Genomic DNA, 14,730 nt, shown 5'->3' on the forward strand with positions numbered 1-14,730 from the left:
AAGCAGTGGTTTGTCCCTAACAGGGACCCTTACTATTGAACGGTACCAGTAAAAGAAAAAAGAAAACTGATTTATAAACTATGTATGCAGGGCTCTCAAGTGTCACTCATTGAGCTTGACAGTCACTCATTTCGACCTTAAATCACGCCCTTCCGCCACACATCGTATTCCTCACGCTGAAAAAAAACTCCAGGTTATTTAATGTGCCGCAACGCGCAAACATGACTTACTCGCTCTGCCCTCACCACGAGCCGCTCCCCCTCCCGTGAGGAGCCACTCATCAGCCAATCAAAGAAAGAAATGGGCTACAGCCAATCAGAAAAATATATCTTTTGTATCCGGGTAAGATGTAATGACAGGCGGGACTGGAGCCGTCCGGCGGCGCGTATTTGTCGTCGTCATGGTGCGTCCCCATGACGACGTAGGGAGGGAATAGTTGCATCAGCCAATCAGCGAATCAAACTGCTGCCGGTCACCCGGAAAGAGCGCTGATAGCGGCTTCATTCAGGCTGTTGTGGGACTACGGATACTACTATGAACCCAAACACCATGGAGTTTATGTTCACACGTTTTTGTGACTTCCACAACAAGTTTAGAGCAGACACTTGTAGATATTGAGCAGGGAAGTAAGGAGTTTGATGGCATTTTCATCAAAAGGTGTTTTGTTTTTTATTTTGTCCTCGTCGGCCCCTGAAGCTGTTCTCCCATCCCCAAATAAATACAAAAACAAACTCAAAGTTGGATAGTAGTCTTGCTCTTTCCTGTCCTAAGACCTGGTTAAAACATTAGGGTTGCAAATTTCTGTATTTTACTTAAAACGATTGATAATTGATAAGATATCAAACGCACATCTTTTTCTCAGTTTAAGTATTATTTGAACAATTCTAGCGTTAGTTATCTGAAACATTAATTGATGAAGCACAAACAATTTGAACGAACAGATTAATAAAACAATAAGGCTCTCGCTCGAAACGGCTGTGCTTGTCCGCCTGTCGTTATTCAACAAAAGGCACCGCTAAACAAAACAATGTCAAATGAGGCGCGGTTTGGGTGGGCCCCAGAAGATTTTCAGATTTTAAATTGGGCGTCGGCATTCTTGAGTTTGGGAACCACTGCCTTAGCCTAACCTTTCCAGAAAGGTGTGTTATTAGTATGTGGGATGTTGTTAAGGCCCTGAACCATGGAGTTGAAAAAACTTGGGGACCGCTCAAGAACAGATTTTTGGCAAATCTTGCTCAGAATCAGGCTGGATGTATTATAATTGTTATAAAAAAAATAAAAACAAAAAGATTTTATTTTATTTTATTATTAACATTTATTTTTTCAAATGATATGAAATAACACAAGTATTAAAACTCATTTGAGGGTCATATGACCACTTGAACACAGGGAACAAGTGGAAAAGATGCATGGTTCCTCTGGTAAACCTGATCTTCTATTGACAATTTGTGGAGTGTCTCCTCTGGTGTATCGAATCAAGTTCTCCCATTCACAGGTAAACGATCCAACCAATCAAAGGTCTCTGCTTCACAGTCAGCTGCATTTTACTCGACTACTTGAACAAGCCTGCAAAAGGAATTAAAAAAAAATGGAAATCTCCTTGATTTTTGTTGCATGCTTCCTGTAAAGATAAGATAAGAGAAATAAGATAAGATAGTCCTTTATTAGTCCCTCAGTGGGGAAATGACGGGATTACAGCAGCCCTTATTCACAGTAAGTAGAGATAAGAAAGCATGAATTTACCAAATTGTTGTGTTACTTAAGATTTGTGTATTGTACATCTGATGCAAGTTCAAGCTCAAGGTATATAGGTTGTCCTTGACCCTTCTCCCCATTCTCAAGACTATAAAGGTTCCGCAAAACTACATTGTGACACTTGAGGGCGCGTCAGTAGGAGATTGTGCCATGAAACTGGAATCTCTTGCTCTCTGACGGACATTTGTCTTCTGAGCAAAGTGGTCCGACACAACCAACGTAGTACATGAACCTCATGCCATCTTCTGCACTGCAGTCCATCTGGCCTGCTCCTACTCCTCCACAGTGCAGTTCTCACAGACCAGAGATGCTTCAGTTTTTACAGACATGTTAATGAATGTGTGTGAGCAGGAGTTTGTGTGCCATGATTCATTTATACAACACCTCACATCAAGAGACGTGCAAAAAAGAGGCCTATAGTGCCTCTCTCATGCAAATACCCATGCAGTTCCTGTGGTTGGCCTCTCAAGGATCCTCATATGAGTGCAGAGGAACAAACACTGTGTCTGAACTAGAGTTTTTGTATTTCACAGTGTGTCTTATAATTCAGACTATAGTGGGAAAGGTTTTGGTATCCATCCTCAATGACTAACCCCACCAACATCAGTAAGGCCAGTCCTGTACTACTTAAATAAGTGAAGACACATGATGTTTATTTCCACATGTTAGATTAATGGTGGTGGACTGATGTTTGTGCAGTGTTGTAAACAGCTGGGTTTCAATCAAGCATTTGAACTTTGTTAATGAGCAAAGTGAGCAAAATTTGTTAGCCTGGAGGCAGAATTCCACCTGTCCACCGATCCTAAACCAAACATACTCCAGGAGAACAGTTCAGTTTTTTTTGGCCATCCTCTGGAACCTTTCCTTCAGAGGAATCGTCTGTTGATATAATCCTCTGGCTCCCAATAGGGACTGCCTTTGGTTCTGCTCACATTGCAGAATGATGACACTGTGAGTAATTTTAAAAGGGAATAGTTTGGCCATTTTAGGAAACATGCTTATGTCACTCTTAATTTGAGTTTTTTTTTAATGCAACGCTACAGCAACTGAATAGCTCCTCTTAAGCCATCTCATTAACATAAACTATGTAGTAGCACAAATAAGCTGAGAGTCCTTTTTATTATTATTATTGTCAACAAATTACATGGACCTTTATATTTAATTTAAGGAACTTTATTGTACACGTTTTTAAACAACGATGGCTATAGGGAATACTCTTGGATCCCCCGGGAGGAGATGGATGTCTGCACTACCTAGCTCACTGGGACGTGACCCCGGACTCACTTGTATCAAATGCATAAAAAGCACTGATGCGTCTTTGTCTTGTTGTTTGGGAGGATAGCTAAGGGGGGACAGTCAAACAGAAACACAGTTTAACCAGCAGCTGCATAAAGATGACCTGAGCAGCCGTCTGAGGAAACTGTGTGAGGAAACATTTGGAAATACAATATTAATACTTCAATTCAATTCAATGTGTACAGATTGTAAAGCCCTCAGGGGCAAATCTTGTATTTGTGATTTTGAGCTATACAAAATAAACTGAATTGTATTGATACTGTGTCATGAAATCAATTGCTTGATGTAAAACTGATCCGCAGCCCCCTTTCTCTCTGCTTTGAACTGTAGATAAGTGCGAGCAAGACTTGACTTTCGTCACGAATGAACAGATCAAAGAGTAGACTCTCCCTGTGTCTTTGTCTACCACCCTCGCCAATGTGTGTGTCTCACCTGAAGAACAATCTACTCATTCATTCATTCTCCTTCCCTGGTGTGTGTGATTGTGTCTTGCTTCACACTCACCCCCTCAGCCTTATCCTCGGTGTTGGCCAGCATCTCCTGCAGGGCTCGTACTGACAGAGACTGCTCCAACACAAAGGTGCAGATGGACAGATCCGGAGGAACATTCTGAAACGATTACACACCTGAGGTGATTTATTGGCGTTGACTTCACTTTTACACTTTTACACACAAGAGTCCATTCTTTTGTATCAACACTCTGACCATACGCAGTGGTGTGAAATCAATAAAGTAGAAATACTTTGACATCAGTACCTTGGAGTTGGAAATGGATTCAAGGAAGCAAAGTCGGTTTCCAAAGCCTTCAGCAGCCAGACAGAGCTTCTGTTGTTCCTTGTGGATTGTGGCTGAGCACTGGAGGACCACCTCGTCATCCTAAAAACACACACAAACACACACGCACACACATATTGTGTGTGTGTTTGTTGCACATATGTATAGTTATTAATCAAGACACTTATTGACGCAGAGTCAGTTACAGAGATTTTCTGTTGCACCTTGGTGAAGGCTAAAAATTTCAGAGCAACTTGATCTTCCAAGAGAACTGACAAACACACCTCCAAATCAAGCCTTTACCAGGTAGCACTACAATGCATCACTTTGAAGAGGAGTCAAAACGTACATAGATATACATGTATGTATAAATACATACATATGCATACATATATATATATATATATATATATATATATATATATATATATGTATATATACATATATATATGTATATATATACATATATGTATATATACTTATATATACATATATATGTATATATACATATAAGTATATATACATATATAGATATACATATATATATACATACATATATATATATATACATACATATATATATATATATATATATATATATATATATATATATATATATATATATATATATATATATATATATATAATGCCAAACAGCTGCACTTACACTCAAATATATATATATATATACAATACTATGGTGTAAATTGTGAAATGCAGATTAGTCCAATACGAACGTATGCCGCTGACAGGCGTTAAGCATAACTGAATACAGAAATAGACAATGTTCTTGATCATATAGTACATTGAGTTCATTTAAGCAGTGTTTTGGTTTTCGCAGTTCTTGTTCTGTGGTGTTTTACCTCTACCAGACTAAAACAGATATAGTATAATGAAATGAACAGTTCAGCAGATCACGCAAAAATCATTACCCGTTCCCTTCAACTCATGCATATTAATCAGAAGACACTGAGGCTCTGATCAGAGAATCAGACAGTAACAGCACTACAACATGTCCTACATCCAAGTGTGACAATCAATTAAATATCTGTCTGCTGACACATCAAGCAGCTGATTCTGCTGGAACTTGGATCGAAACCGCGTGCATCTGTTTGGTCTGCCTAATGTCTGCCCACCATACATGGCTAGTAGTTTCCGTTAACATCATTCAAAGTCATTGTCTGTGTGTCATCAATCACATTAAAACAAAGTAAGTGGTCTCACACTTGATATGTACCATCCATCCATCCCTAGCCTCCGTCCAGTCTCTGTCCTGGTCTTGGATGAGGGCGAGATCAGATCTGCTGCACCTCCACCCTCTTTGTCCTCTTTCTCACTGGTCAGACCTCTGGTCTGTGTAAGAGGGTCCTGAACACCTGCTTTGTGAGGTACGGGCTAATATCTTAATGAGTACTCCCAATTCATCTTACATCAAGAAAATATCCGTGGTGAGGACCCGTCTACACTGCACAACATCTGTATGGGGGCAATCGGGACCACGAGGTTAAAAAAGTGAAAGAACAGAACATTTTTTAAATAAACCTTGACAAGAAGCTGAATGAACACCACACACAGAAACATCCCAAACTTCAGCTGTGAACACCAGACAAAAAAACTGTGTACTATACACTATAAAGAGGTCAAAGCTCATGAACCGCGAGACAGGATCAAGGAGGACATTCACATCGGACACCAGAGAGTTGCCATCTCCCATTCCCTCATAAAGAAACACCACAATAACATTTTAGTGGACCGTGCCTTAACAGTTGGTATCAATGCCAAACGGCTGCACTTACACTCAAACTTGATGAAAACAAAGGACTGTTTGAATTGACTGTATATGATTACTGCAAACGGCGCTACAGAAAATAGTACACACGCCACGGGAAGACGAGCAAAACGGCTTTCTTTAAGCAGCACAGAGTCCAAATGTAGTAAATAGTTGCAACAGTCAATCAAATAAATTATTTCCACATTTGAAGACTCTCAATACTGTGCCTGAATACATCTTGTGTAGATCCAGTCCATGTGGCAACCTGCGGTTCTGCCGAGTGAAGCCAATGTGAAAAGCTACATCCTGACCATCACTCCTCTGATCGTATGACTCCTCTGATCGTATGTCTATAAAAAATGACTCGACTTGTCTTTTGATTTATTTGCTCAGTGAACATTGTGCATGTGAGTTTATGGTCCCAATCTCTAGTGTCAAGCTGCTTCTTCAATACAGCATGATGTTCATTTAGTAAATTATGCTCCATTTAGAGTCAAATAGACCATGAAGCAGGGTATGCTTTAGGGCGGGCTTACTGTGATTGACAGATCGCAACATAAGAAGAGATGCTCAGTTGCAGTAGCACTTGATTTAGTTTGTTATTTGCTCAGTTATTAGTCATTTAATAATTCATAACTATATACATCTATACACCCATACACACAAACATCTTACCTAGGTGTGCAAATCAAGAGGGCATCAATTCCCAATGTGTAGCGGAAACCAAGTACAAACTGAATCAGTTATTGAATCGCCAACAATGAGAGGAGTGAGGGGTCAGCTGTGAATGCCGAACGAGGAATTATGTTTTTACAAAAATAAAACAAAACATGTTTGGCTAATGGGTCCAGTAGTATGTGAGATTACCAGTGGACAGAGAGACACAACATACAATATGATGAATTTGGGTTTCCTTTACTGTTTCATCATTTATGAGGCCTCTCTAGAAGTGTAAACAGACTCAGTGAAAATGGTCCCCAAGTACAGGTCTCTCCCAAAGGGACAATCCTAGTGAATTATATGCTGCAGTGTTTCTCTCTCGGACTGCAGCCTGAGACAATGGTGGTGAAAAGCAGGGATGGGCGGGCTTCTGTTCATGACACCATACAAGCAAAGTGCATTTTTATAAATACAGCTGGAAATGTGTCTATAAAAATACAAAGAGAACCACTGGGGAATATTGTATTTGTCATAAGATGCTTCTGGAATTCATCAGCCACTGTGGTTCGGCTTAATTATCTAGACGTCTGGGCTGAGGGAATACCATCACACACACACACACACACACACACACACAGTTCCCTCCATGAAGATGTCTGGTGTCTCTCTGTCAGTGGCAGTTTGCATTCCAGACTTATATGGAGTGAGAGAGAAAATGGAAAAGAGACACAGAGGAACGGATAGAAGATCAGCGCTAATCATTCCAAGCTACATGTAGTCATTGCAAATTTGGCTTGCACTTTACAGTACATTACATTTATCAACATTTATCAGTTTTAGAATGTAACTACACTTTGCTTAAGGCTGGTCAGGTTTACGAGACTTTGCTGTGATTGTGCTCATGAAGAAGAAAAGAAGAAAAGCTTGGGCTTTGTCACCACCAGTCAGCATTTGTAGGAAGGTCAAGGTTTGTTTTCAACTAACCTATTGTTGAGGCAACTGTGGCTCAGTGGTAAGCAGGGTCATCCTTCAATCAGAGGATTGGTGGATCCCTCCACAAGCCCATGCCGATGGGTTCTTGAGTAAGACACTTAACACTAAATTGCTCCTGTAGCTGCGCCGACAGTGTATGAATGGTTGAAAATCTTGATGTGGCACCTTGCATGGTTGCTCCTCTCATAAATAGGTGAATGACGTCATATGGTGTTAAAGCTCTTTGAGTGGTTCGGAAGGCCAGAAAAGCGCTATACAAGTACGGTTCCATTACCATTGTTTTTTTTCCGTGCTTGTGTATTCATCTGGTCGTTTGTGCTCATGGTCCCTGTTGGACCTATTTTTTAGTGATGTCACGTGTTCTGACATTTCAGCAATTACGGGTGCAGTGTTATCATGCCCAGTTGACCCAGGACTGCGTGGGGCAGACTGTAAGACCCTGCTGCAGTAAAATGAGAGGTTTTCTGAAGGGACTTTGGTGCTCGGAAACACTACAACTTTCGTCCGTAGAGACCACCAAATTCAACACAAAAGGAAAGCTACTCGAGAGGCTTTGAGATTAGGGAACAACTGTGGACATTAACAGAAAGCAACGTTGCTTATTGGTTGAAGGTGGGAAACTAACAGTCTTCCCGAGATAAACCAAAGTGGTCTCGCAATAACTAAGATTAAAAAATCTATTTTTCATATTCCCTTATCATCACCCGTTATTAATGTGAATAAATGAAGTCGAAAAACAAATTTCTTCTGTGTGAGTTGTCAAATTTAACCCTAACCCTAACATAGTATTACTACATGTGCGCATGCACAACAACAGGGATTACGTTCATGTTTGTACGTTATTAGAAGTATATTTCTACCGTGTTCCACTTTCGACCAGCAGAGGGTGCTGCACGGCCCTCAGCATCCTCACTTCCCACGCTTATGTTGCGGGGTCTAAATAATTCAGATTTATGTCAGGCAATATATTATGCAGTCTTTTTCTTAAACATTGCAAAGGAGGAATGGCCTTCATCACAAAGGTGAGCAGGTGGAAAAGCTGTTATTCAGGAAGTGGATGAATGGACTGGCTTTCCAAAAAAGGGAATGTTAGGGTGTGAGGTTTATGTATGGGATTAAAACACAAAAGCATGGACTGTCTTGGGTTACACTTGGGTGCAGTGTGTGTGTGTGTGTGTGTGTGTGTGTGTGTGTGTGTGTGTGTGTGTGTGTGTGTGTGTGTGTGTGTGTGTGTGTGTGTGTGTGTGTTTTAACAGTAGCAATAAAATGGCTTCCCTTACTCAAGAAAAACTCTCTCTTGGGCTGCTTCTGCCCTCTTCCCACACACACAGAAATAGACTGACATGAATTAGCATGTCTTCTATAGTATACACACTCATAAACTCACTCACATTCACTCACACAAGACGCGTGTGCAAGCAAAAAACAGAACCTGAAAATGTGCACTCACAAAAGGGCATTGGAGTGCATGGTCAGTGCTCATCAGGGCGGCAATCATAAAGCAGCCCAGAGTTGAATACACAACCTTACACAACCGCCTATTCAACAGTAGCAGTCAGGGGAAACATTAAATGCGACCTTCCCATCACAAAAAAAACAGGGTCGGGGAGGGAGGAATACTGTGCACAGAGAGAGAGAGAGAGAGAGAGAGAGAGAGAGAGAGAGAGAGAGAGAGAGAGAGAGAGAGAGGGAGAGAGAGAGAGAGAGAGAGAGAGAGAGAGAGAGAGCTGCCACACAGGCCTTTTTTAGCACAAAGGTGGACAAGCTGGATCACCAAAACAATGATTAATCCTCCTCTGACATAAGAGAGGGAGATAGAGATTAAGAGTGAGAGGAGACACATATTGGGAAAGTATAAAACACATCTTTAATACCATCCACTGAGTCCACCATGTGCAATGGCCGACAAAACCACAGATCAGACTGACTGTATTGGAAAGTCTACAGACTTTATATTAGAAGTGGACGTCATCGTAATAACGTCGACCGTTTTGAAACCTTAGGTTTGGAGATTTTGCCTTTGCCATCTTGTAATATGGCCGTCACCATGGTGTTGTTTTTTTTGCAACCAATGAACGGAGGTTACTATATTTGAAGTGACCCTGCCTTATGGTCTGTTTGACTCCAAATAACCATAATTTACTAAATAGACATCATGCTGTATTGAATAAGACTTGAAACTAGAGACTGAGACATAAACTCATGTTTACTGAGAGAATAAATCAATAGAGAAGTCATTTTCTCATCGACTTCTATACAACCGGAGGAGTCATCCCCTGAAGGTCATTAGAGAGAATACACGTTTAAAGACACTTTCACATTGGCTTAACTCGGCAGAACTGGAGGTTGCTGCCGAAAAAAGACTTTAAAAACTAGAGGTTTGAGTTCAGCTTGCTTTAAAAAGGACAAAACCGGCCTTATCGTAGATGTCTGTTACACTCAACAATTTACATTAAAAGACTAAAAAGACTGTGGGTTTGCAAATGGGATTTGCTGAGAGGGAGAAAATAAGTAGAACATCATAAAGAATAAAGCTTAGCTCTAAGACTGGAAACAACAAGCTCTGACGTGACGAAAAACACACCTGCCTCTAAAGCTCCCTAATTAACATGCCATATCTTGTACGTTGAACCAGTACAGATAAAAGAGGTAAAAAAAAATGGTGTACAGTGGCTGTGTGCAGCCTTCTGGAGGTCTGGTACGGAGTAGCTGAGCTTCAGCCTATCTACAACCTGATTTAAAGCACAAGACACAAGATTTGTTCCAAGAAAGGAAGCAAAGCGTGTTCCAAAAACATCTTCTTTAAGGGTTTTAGCAATCAACCTATTTACATAATCCAGCGGAACTCCAGCATTTGGTTGGAAATGTGTTCATGCCCGTGGGTGTACATAAATCCAAGTCTCCCTCTCTTATTCATTATGATTATTTGGATGCTTGACCTGCAGCTGCAATTTTAATGCTGCATGCTAATTCTGGCCTTGTATCAAACTATGGAGTCACTCTAAAAGCCCCATGACATTTATATCAAATATGATTGATATATTTAGTGATATATTTGTCAGGAATAATGCATCTGTGCAACATTATTTAGATGTCACAACCCCTCGCCCCCTTCCATAAAAATGAAAACATTTGTTAGAACAATCAAAATGCAATGGGACTATTTCTGCTACATTTTGCTGCTGCACTGAACGTGCCAGCTCAGCCTGCTGTGTGTCAGTGTGTACCGTTGAGCTGTGTGTGTGTGTGTTTGTGTGAGTTGTATTCCAAGTATACAGTGGTATAGAGCATCAGGGATTTGGAAACACACACACACACACACACACACACACACACACACACACACACACACACACACAGCGCAGGTCAGCGAAGTAGGGTTTAAAAGCTTGGCACAAACACAGAGAGAGAGAGAAAGAGAGAGACAGAACGAGAGAGAGAGAGAGAGAGAGAGAGAGAGAGAGAGAGAGAAAGAGAGAGAGAGAGAGAGAGAGATTGCGTGGAGGAGGGTAGCACGTCAATGATATAATCTGAGAAAAGCAGAAGGGAAGAGGAAGAGAGGGAGACTCTGAACACAAACTGATGTACTCTGTATAAATACTGATAATCACTCAGCTTTGCATTCTCCATTCAGCTACAGGCTGCTGCTTCGTAGGAATAGGATGCATTTTCATTTGGATTGAATCAGGACTCATGATGTTACATTACCTGATTTCCATATCAGTTTGAATTGACATTTACGTTTGTGACAATAATATATCTTCAAATACGCCTTTGCACAAGATTATCCGCCCTCACAGTTACTTCTCATCGTGCCAGATAATAAAACAGAACCTCACACATCTCACGCACCACTGCGACATAAAATAAATGCGTGGCCAAAGGGCATCAACTCAGACTGCAAGCGCAGGGAGTCCATTTTTACAAGCACTTATCTATGGTCCTGTGTCTACAAGAAGAAAAACACAAGTTGTAATGACTAATTAGAACCTGTTCAGTTGGTTTGACCTCTCTGGGCAGCATATGTGTGTGCAAACTCCTCACAATGTGTTCAACCTCTGGCCTCAGCACGACCAACAGACTGCAGCCTCCCGTCCCTGGAATGGGAAACGTTGGATTATTAAATCTTATCCATACTCGTATTTTGAGTGTGATTCATCCCCCCCCCCCCCTCTCCCCCTTAAAAAAAAGAGACCTTCCTATCATTGTGAAGCAGAATTCACCCAGCGTTTGATTGTTCACCCACTGATAGGGAACGCGAGCTGGGTTTAGACTGTCGTGAGAGTTGCGATTACGATTGCCGGGTCAGTGGGGTTCTACCGGGCTGGTGTGGAGGGTGTCTAACCCTCTTTTTCACAGTGGTAGGCTGTCAGGGCCTTCTAAGCCTCCACTGCTGGCCTAAACAGAATCACAAAGCTATTTTATATAGCTATTTTATAATTTAATTATTTTTCACAAATAAACAACATGTAATTTTTTTCCCCTATCAGCTAATTCCTCTGTTGCTCTGTCTTCAGCCTTCAGCACTGCTTTTCAGGGCAGCAATCCAATCAAATTGTTTCACTCCTGTGTCTTTTTGCTAGCAAAGCAGTTCAAGCAGGCCTTTGCAGATTAAAGTACACTGAGAGTGGATATTGTGGTTGATTGTCATGGTCTTCAACAAATCAGATCTTTAGTTTGACAACCTGGGCGGATTCTTTGACGTGCTGTCATGGTCCCTGCTGTGCTTCTCTCCCCCCCTGTTTTCCTGTTGCTCTCAGTTGAGGCATGAGGCTGCCCTATGGTGTGTAACCGCCACTAATTCTACCACCTGGAGCTACCAATTGGCATGGGTGGAGTACGCCCACAACTCCCTGACCAGTGCTGCTATCAGCCACCTCTGTTTCCCTCGCAGGAGTGCGAGTTGGCTGTTCCTTCAGTGCAGATGCACCTCCGCCGCTGCCGTAAAGTCTGGAGAGAGGCCCGCACTGCACTACTTTGCTCTGCCAACAGCAACCGGCGCATTGCTAACCGCCGCCGGACCCCAGCCCCAGCAAACAAACCAGGTCAGAGTGTTTGGTGTTTTTTTTCAAAGAATATCCCGCTGAAGACCGACTCTAAGAAACTGTCACCCCGTTACATTGGCCCTTTTGTCATTGAACGAATAATCAATCCAACTGCGCTCAGGCTAAAATTACCCCGCATTATGAGGAAGATCCACCCCACGTTTCACGTCTCGCAAATAAAAACAGTTTCTTCCAGTCCCCTCTGCCCTCCTTCCGATCCCCCGCTTCCCGCCCGGGTGGTCAACGACCATCCAGCTTTCTCTGTCCGGCGGCTCTTGGACGTAGGTCGTCGCGGCAAAGGGTACCACTATCTGGTGGACTGGGAGGGATACGGCCCAGAGGAGCGACAGTGGGTTCCTCAGTCTTTCATCCTGGATCCGGAGTTTATCAGGGAGTTTCATCGGACCCATCCGGATAAGCCTGGCGGGTCGCCCGTAGGCTCCCATTGAGGGGCGCGGGGGGTACTGTCATGGTCCCTGCTGTGCTTCTCTCCCCCCGTTTTCCTATTGCTCTCAGTTTGCCCTGTGTGGGTGTGTCTGCCTGGGCGTGGCCTTCCCCTCCTGCTACCAACTTACAAACACACCTGCAACCCGTTTCCCTCATCAACCTCATAGCATATTACCCCAGTTCTCTCTCCACTCCTTGCCAGATCGTCAGTTCACACACCCGGAACGACTGCCACGGCCTCTTTGGATTTTAGCATTGTCTTTTGCTTAACTTGTGCTTTCTCAGCCACTCAGCTCCCCGGAACTCCCTGTAGGAATTGCCCAGCCTTCCCACTACCAGACCCTAGCCCGCAGAGGACGCCTGCAAGAGTTCTACTTCTCTTTGACTTGGAAATAAATATCATTGTCTATCACTCCTGCTACTTGTGTTTCCTTTTGGGTCCAGCCTTGCATTACCATGACACGTTTAGGGCCTGCGAAATGGCGTGGATGTTTATGATTGGTAAGTGGTCCAGTATAACTATTAACATGTGCTGTGATTGGTCAGTGGGGCACAAAGCTACTAGAAACTTCTAGCTTCAACCAAGAACCAAAAAGCTACCTTGCTGGTGGATTAACTGATGACTTGCTTGTGTACTGATGATGCCTTTTGCACAGAGGATTATGGAAATGTGAGTTAAATACTGTCTGTGTGACTTTTTTTTTTACATCTGCATTTGTATTCAATCATACACCATGCTGTTGGTGCTGCTGGTCAGTCAGGACTGGAGCCGCGCCTCTCCCCTCCATGGTGCAGCAGCTGCTGTCTAATGTGTGAGTGCAGTGTGCACTCCAGAATGACATTTACTTCGGAACAAACTGACCAACCACAGGACGCAGCACATGGATTTAATAGTCATTTAAATCACATATCTGATTTTGAACTGTTCAGGGATTGGACATTTATTGCAAGTAGTACATTTGGCCCCACTACATATATGCATCAGTGCAGGAGTGCAGTGGGGTTAACACTGTGTTGGGACTCTGTGTACTTCAAGACTTCATGAATAAAGTTCAGCTTGGCTATCTCCCATAATACCACTGTGCAGCACGGCTCCGTTTGGTCCCGTGTCCACTTGATCGTCATTATTCAACATGAAGTCGATTTACAATTTCATTCGACTAACAATGCTTATAATCAGTTACTTCTAGACATCAGAGAAAATATATATACACATTAGAGGCACGAAAGTGCCGCAGGGTGATTGTTGCCAAAACCCTTCAATCAAATGAGTTACCTCAGTCTGTGACCTTGTGTTTCCTCCTCTTGCTCGTGGAAAAAGGCCAGAGGGAAGTTTAACTGCACCAAAAGTAAAAGGCAACTGTAGAAATATTGGATTTGAACAACTATTTATTGTTTTGTGCAGACAGGACACATTCTAGAGCTCATAAAAAACACCACTGAAGATACGAACCGGTGCCGGACAAGTAAGAAGAGTCATTTGATCGTCCCCCTGAGGGATGCGTAGAGTCGAGGACGTCATGTGACCGAATCACAGTTTCATGTAGAGTGCCAAAATGAGGGACTAGGAATGAACATTATTCATCCACCTAAAGAAGATATTTTTAGGGACACGTGTCTGTTGTAGGCAACTTCCGCCTGGTCTCAAGCTCACGCGCTCAGTGTTGACCTGGCAGCTGCAAGCGGAGTGAGTAACGGTAGCCAGAGCAAGCACTATGACGGCCATATGGAAATATTTTATACTGCAAGATCCGTCAAAGTAGAGAATACAAGGGGTTTAACCTGAACTAGGCCTTACAACCATGAGAGCAAGCAGCTTACATCCATACAAGGTTAGTAGAACACAGTAATACAAAAATAAATTGTTATTAAAGCTTTGGTATCAGATCGGTAATCGTTTTGAGTTAAATTAAATTAAATGAAATTGTACACATTCTGATGACGTGACTGTTCTCTTCTGCAGCAGGGTTCTATTCTCAAAGAAATTAC

The 14,730-nt window shown here is 42.3% G+C and overlaps 1 protein-coding gene across 2 annotated transcripts in view; it reads right to left on the bottom strand.

The window, feature by feature from the left end:
* Window positions 1-14,730, bottom strand: part of ryr2a (ryanodine receptor 2a (cardiac)) — a 156,262-nt gene that overhangs the window by 119,719 nt on the left and 21,813 nt on the right. The window contains exons 1-4 of one of the 2 annotated variants that reach the window (XM_068582452.1): window positions 12,127-12,283; window positions 11,294-11,346; window positions 3,808-3,927; window positions 3,556-3,660 (exon numbers count right to left, since the gene is read on the bottom strand). In XM_068582452.1, the coding sequence (XP_068438553.1) occupies window positions 3,556-3,660; window positions 3,808-3,927; window positions 11,294-11,346; window positions 12,127-12,253 (405 nt within the window). In that variant the 5' untranslated portion in view covers window positions 12,254-12,283. Of the gene's footprint in view, window positions 1-3,555; window positions 3,661-3,807; window positions 3,928-11,293; window positions 11,347-12,126; window positions 12,284-14,730 lie in introns of those variants that run through there. The other variant, XM_068582453.1, reaches the window with a different exon arrangement.

Source organism: Clinocottus analis, unplaced genomic scaffold (genome assembly GCF_023055335.1).
Source record: "Clinocottus analis isolate CAN_PGR_092001 unplaced genomic scaffold, fCliAna1.0.p SCAF_19, whole genome shotgun sequence".
Classification (NCBI taxonomy): Eukaryota; Metazoa; Chordata; class Actinopteri; order Perciformes; family Cottidae; genus Clinocottus; species Clinocottus analis.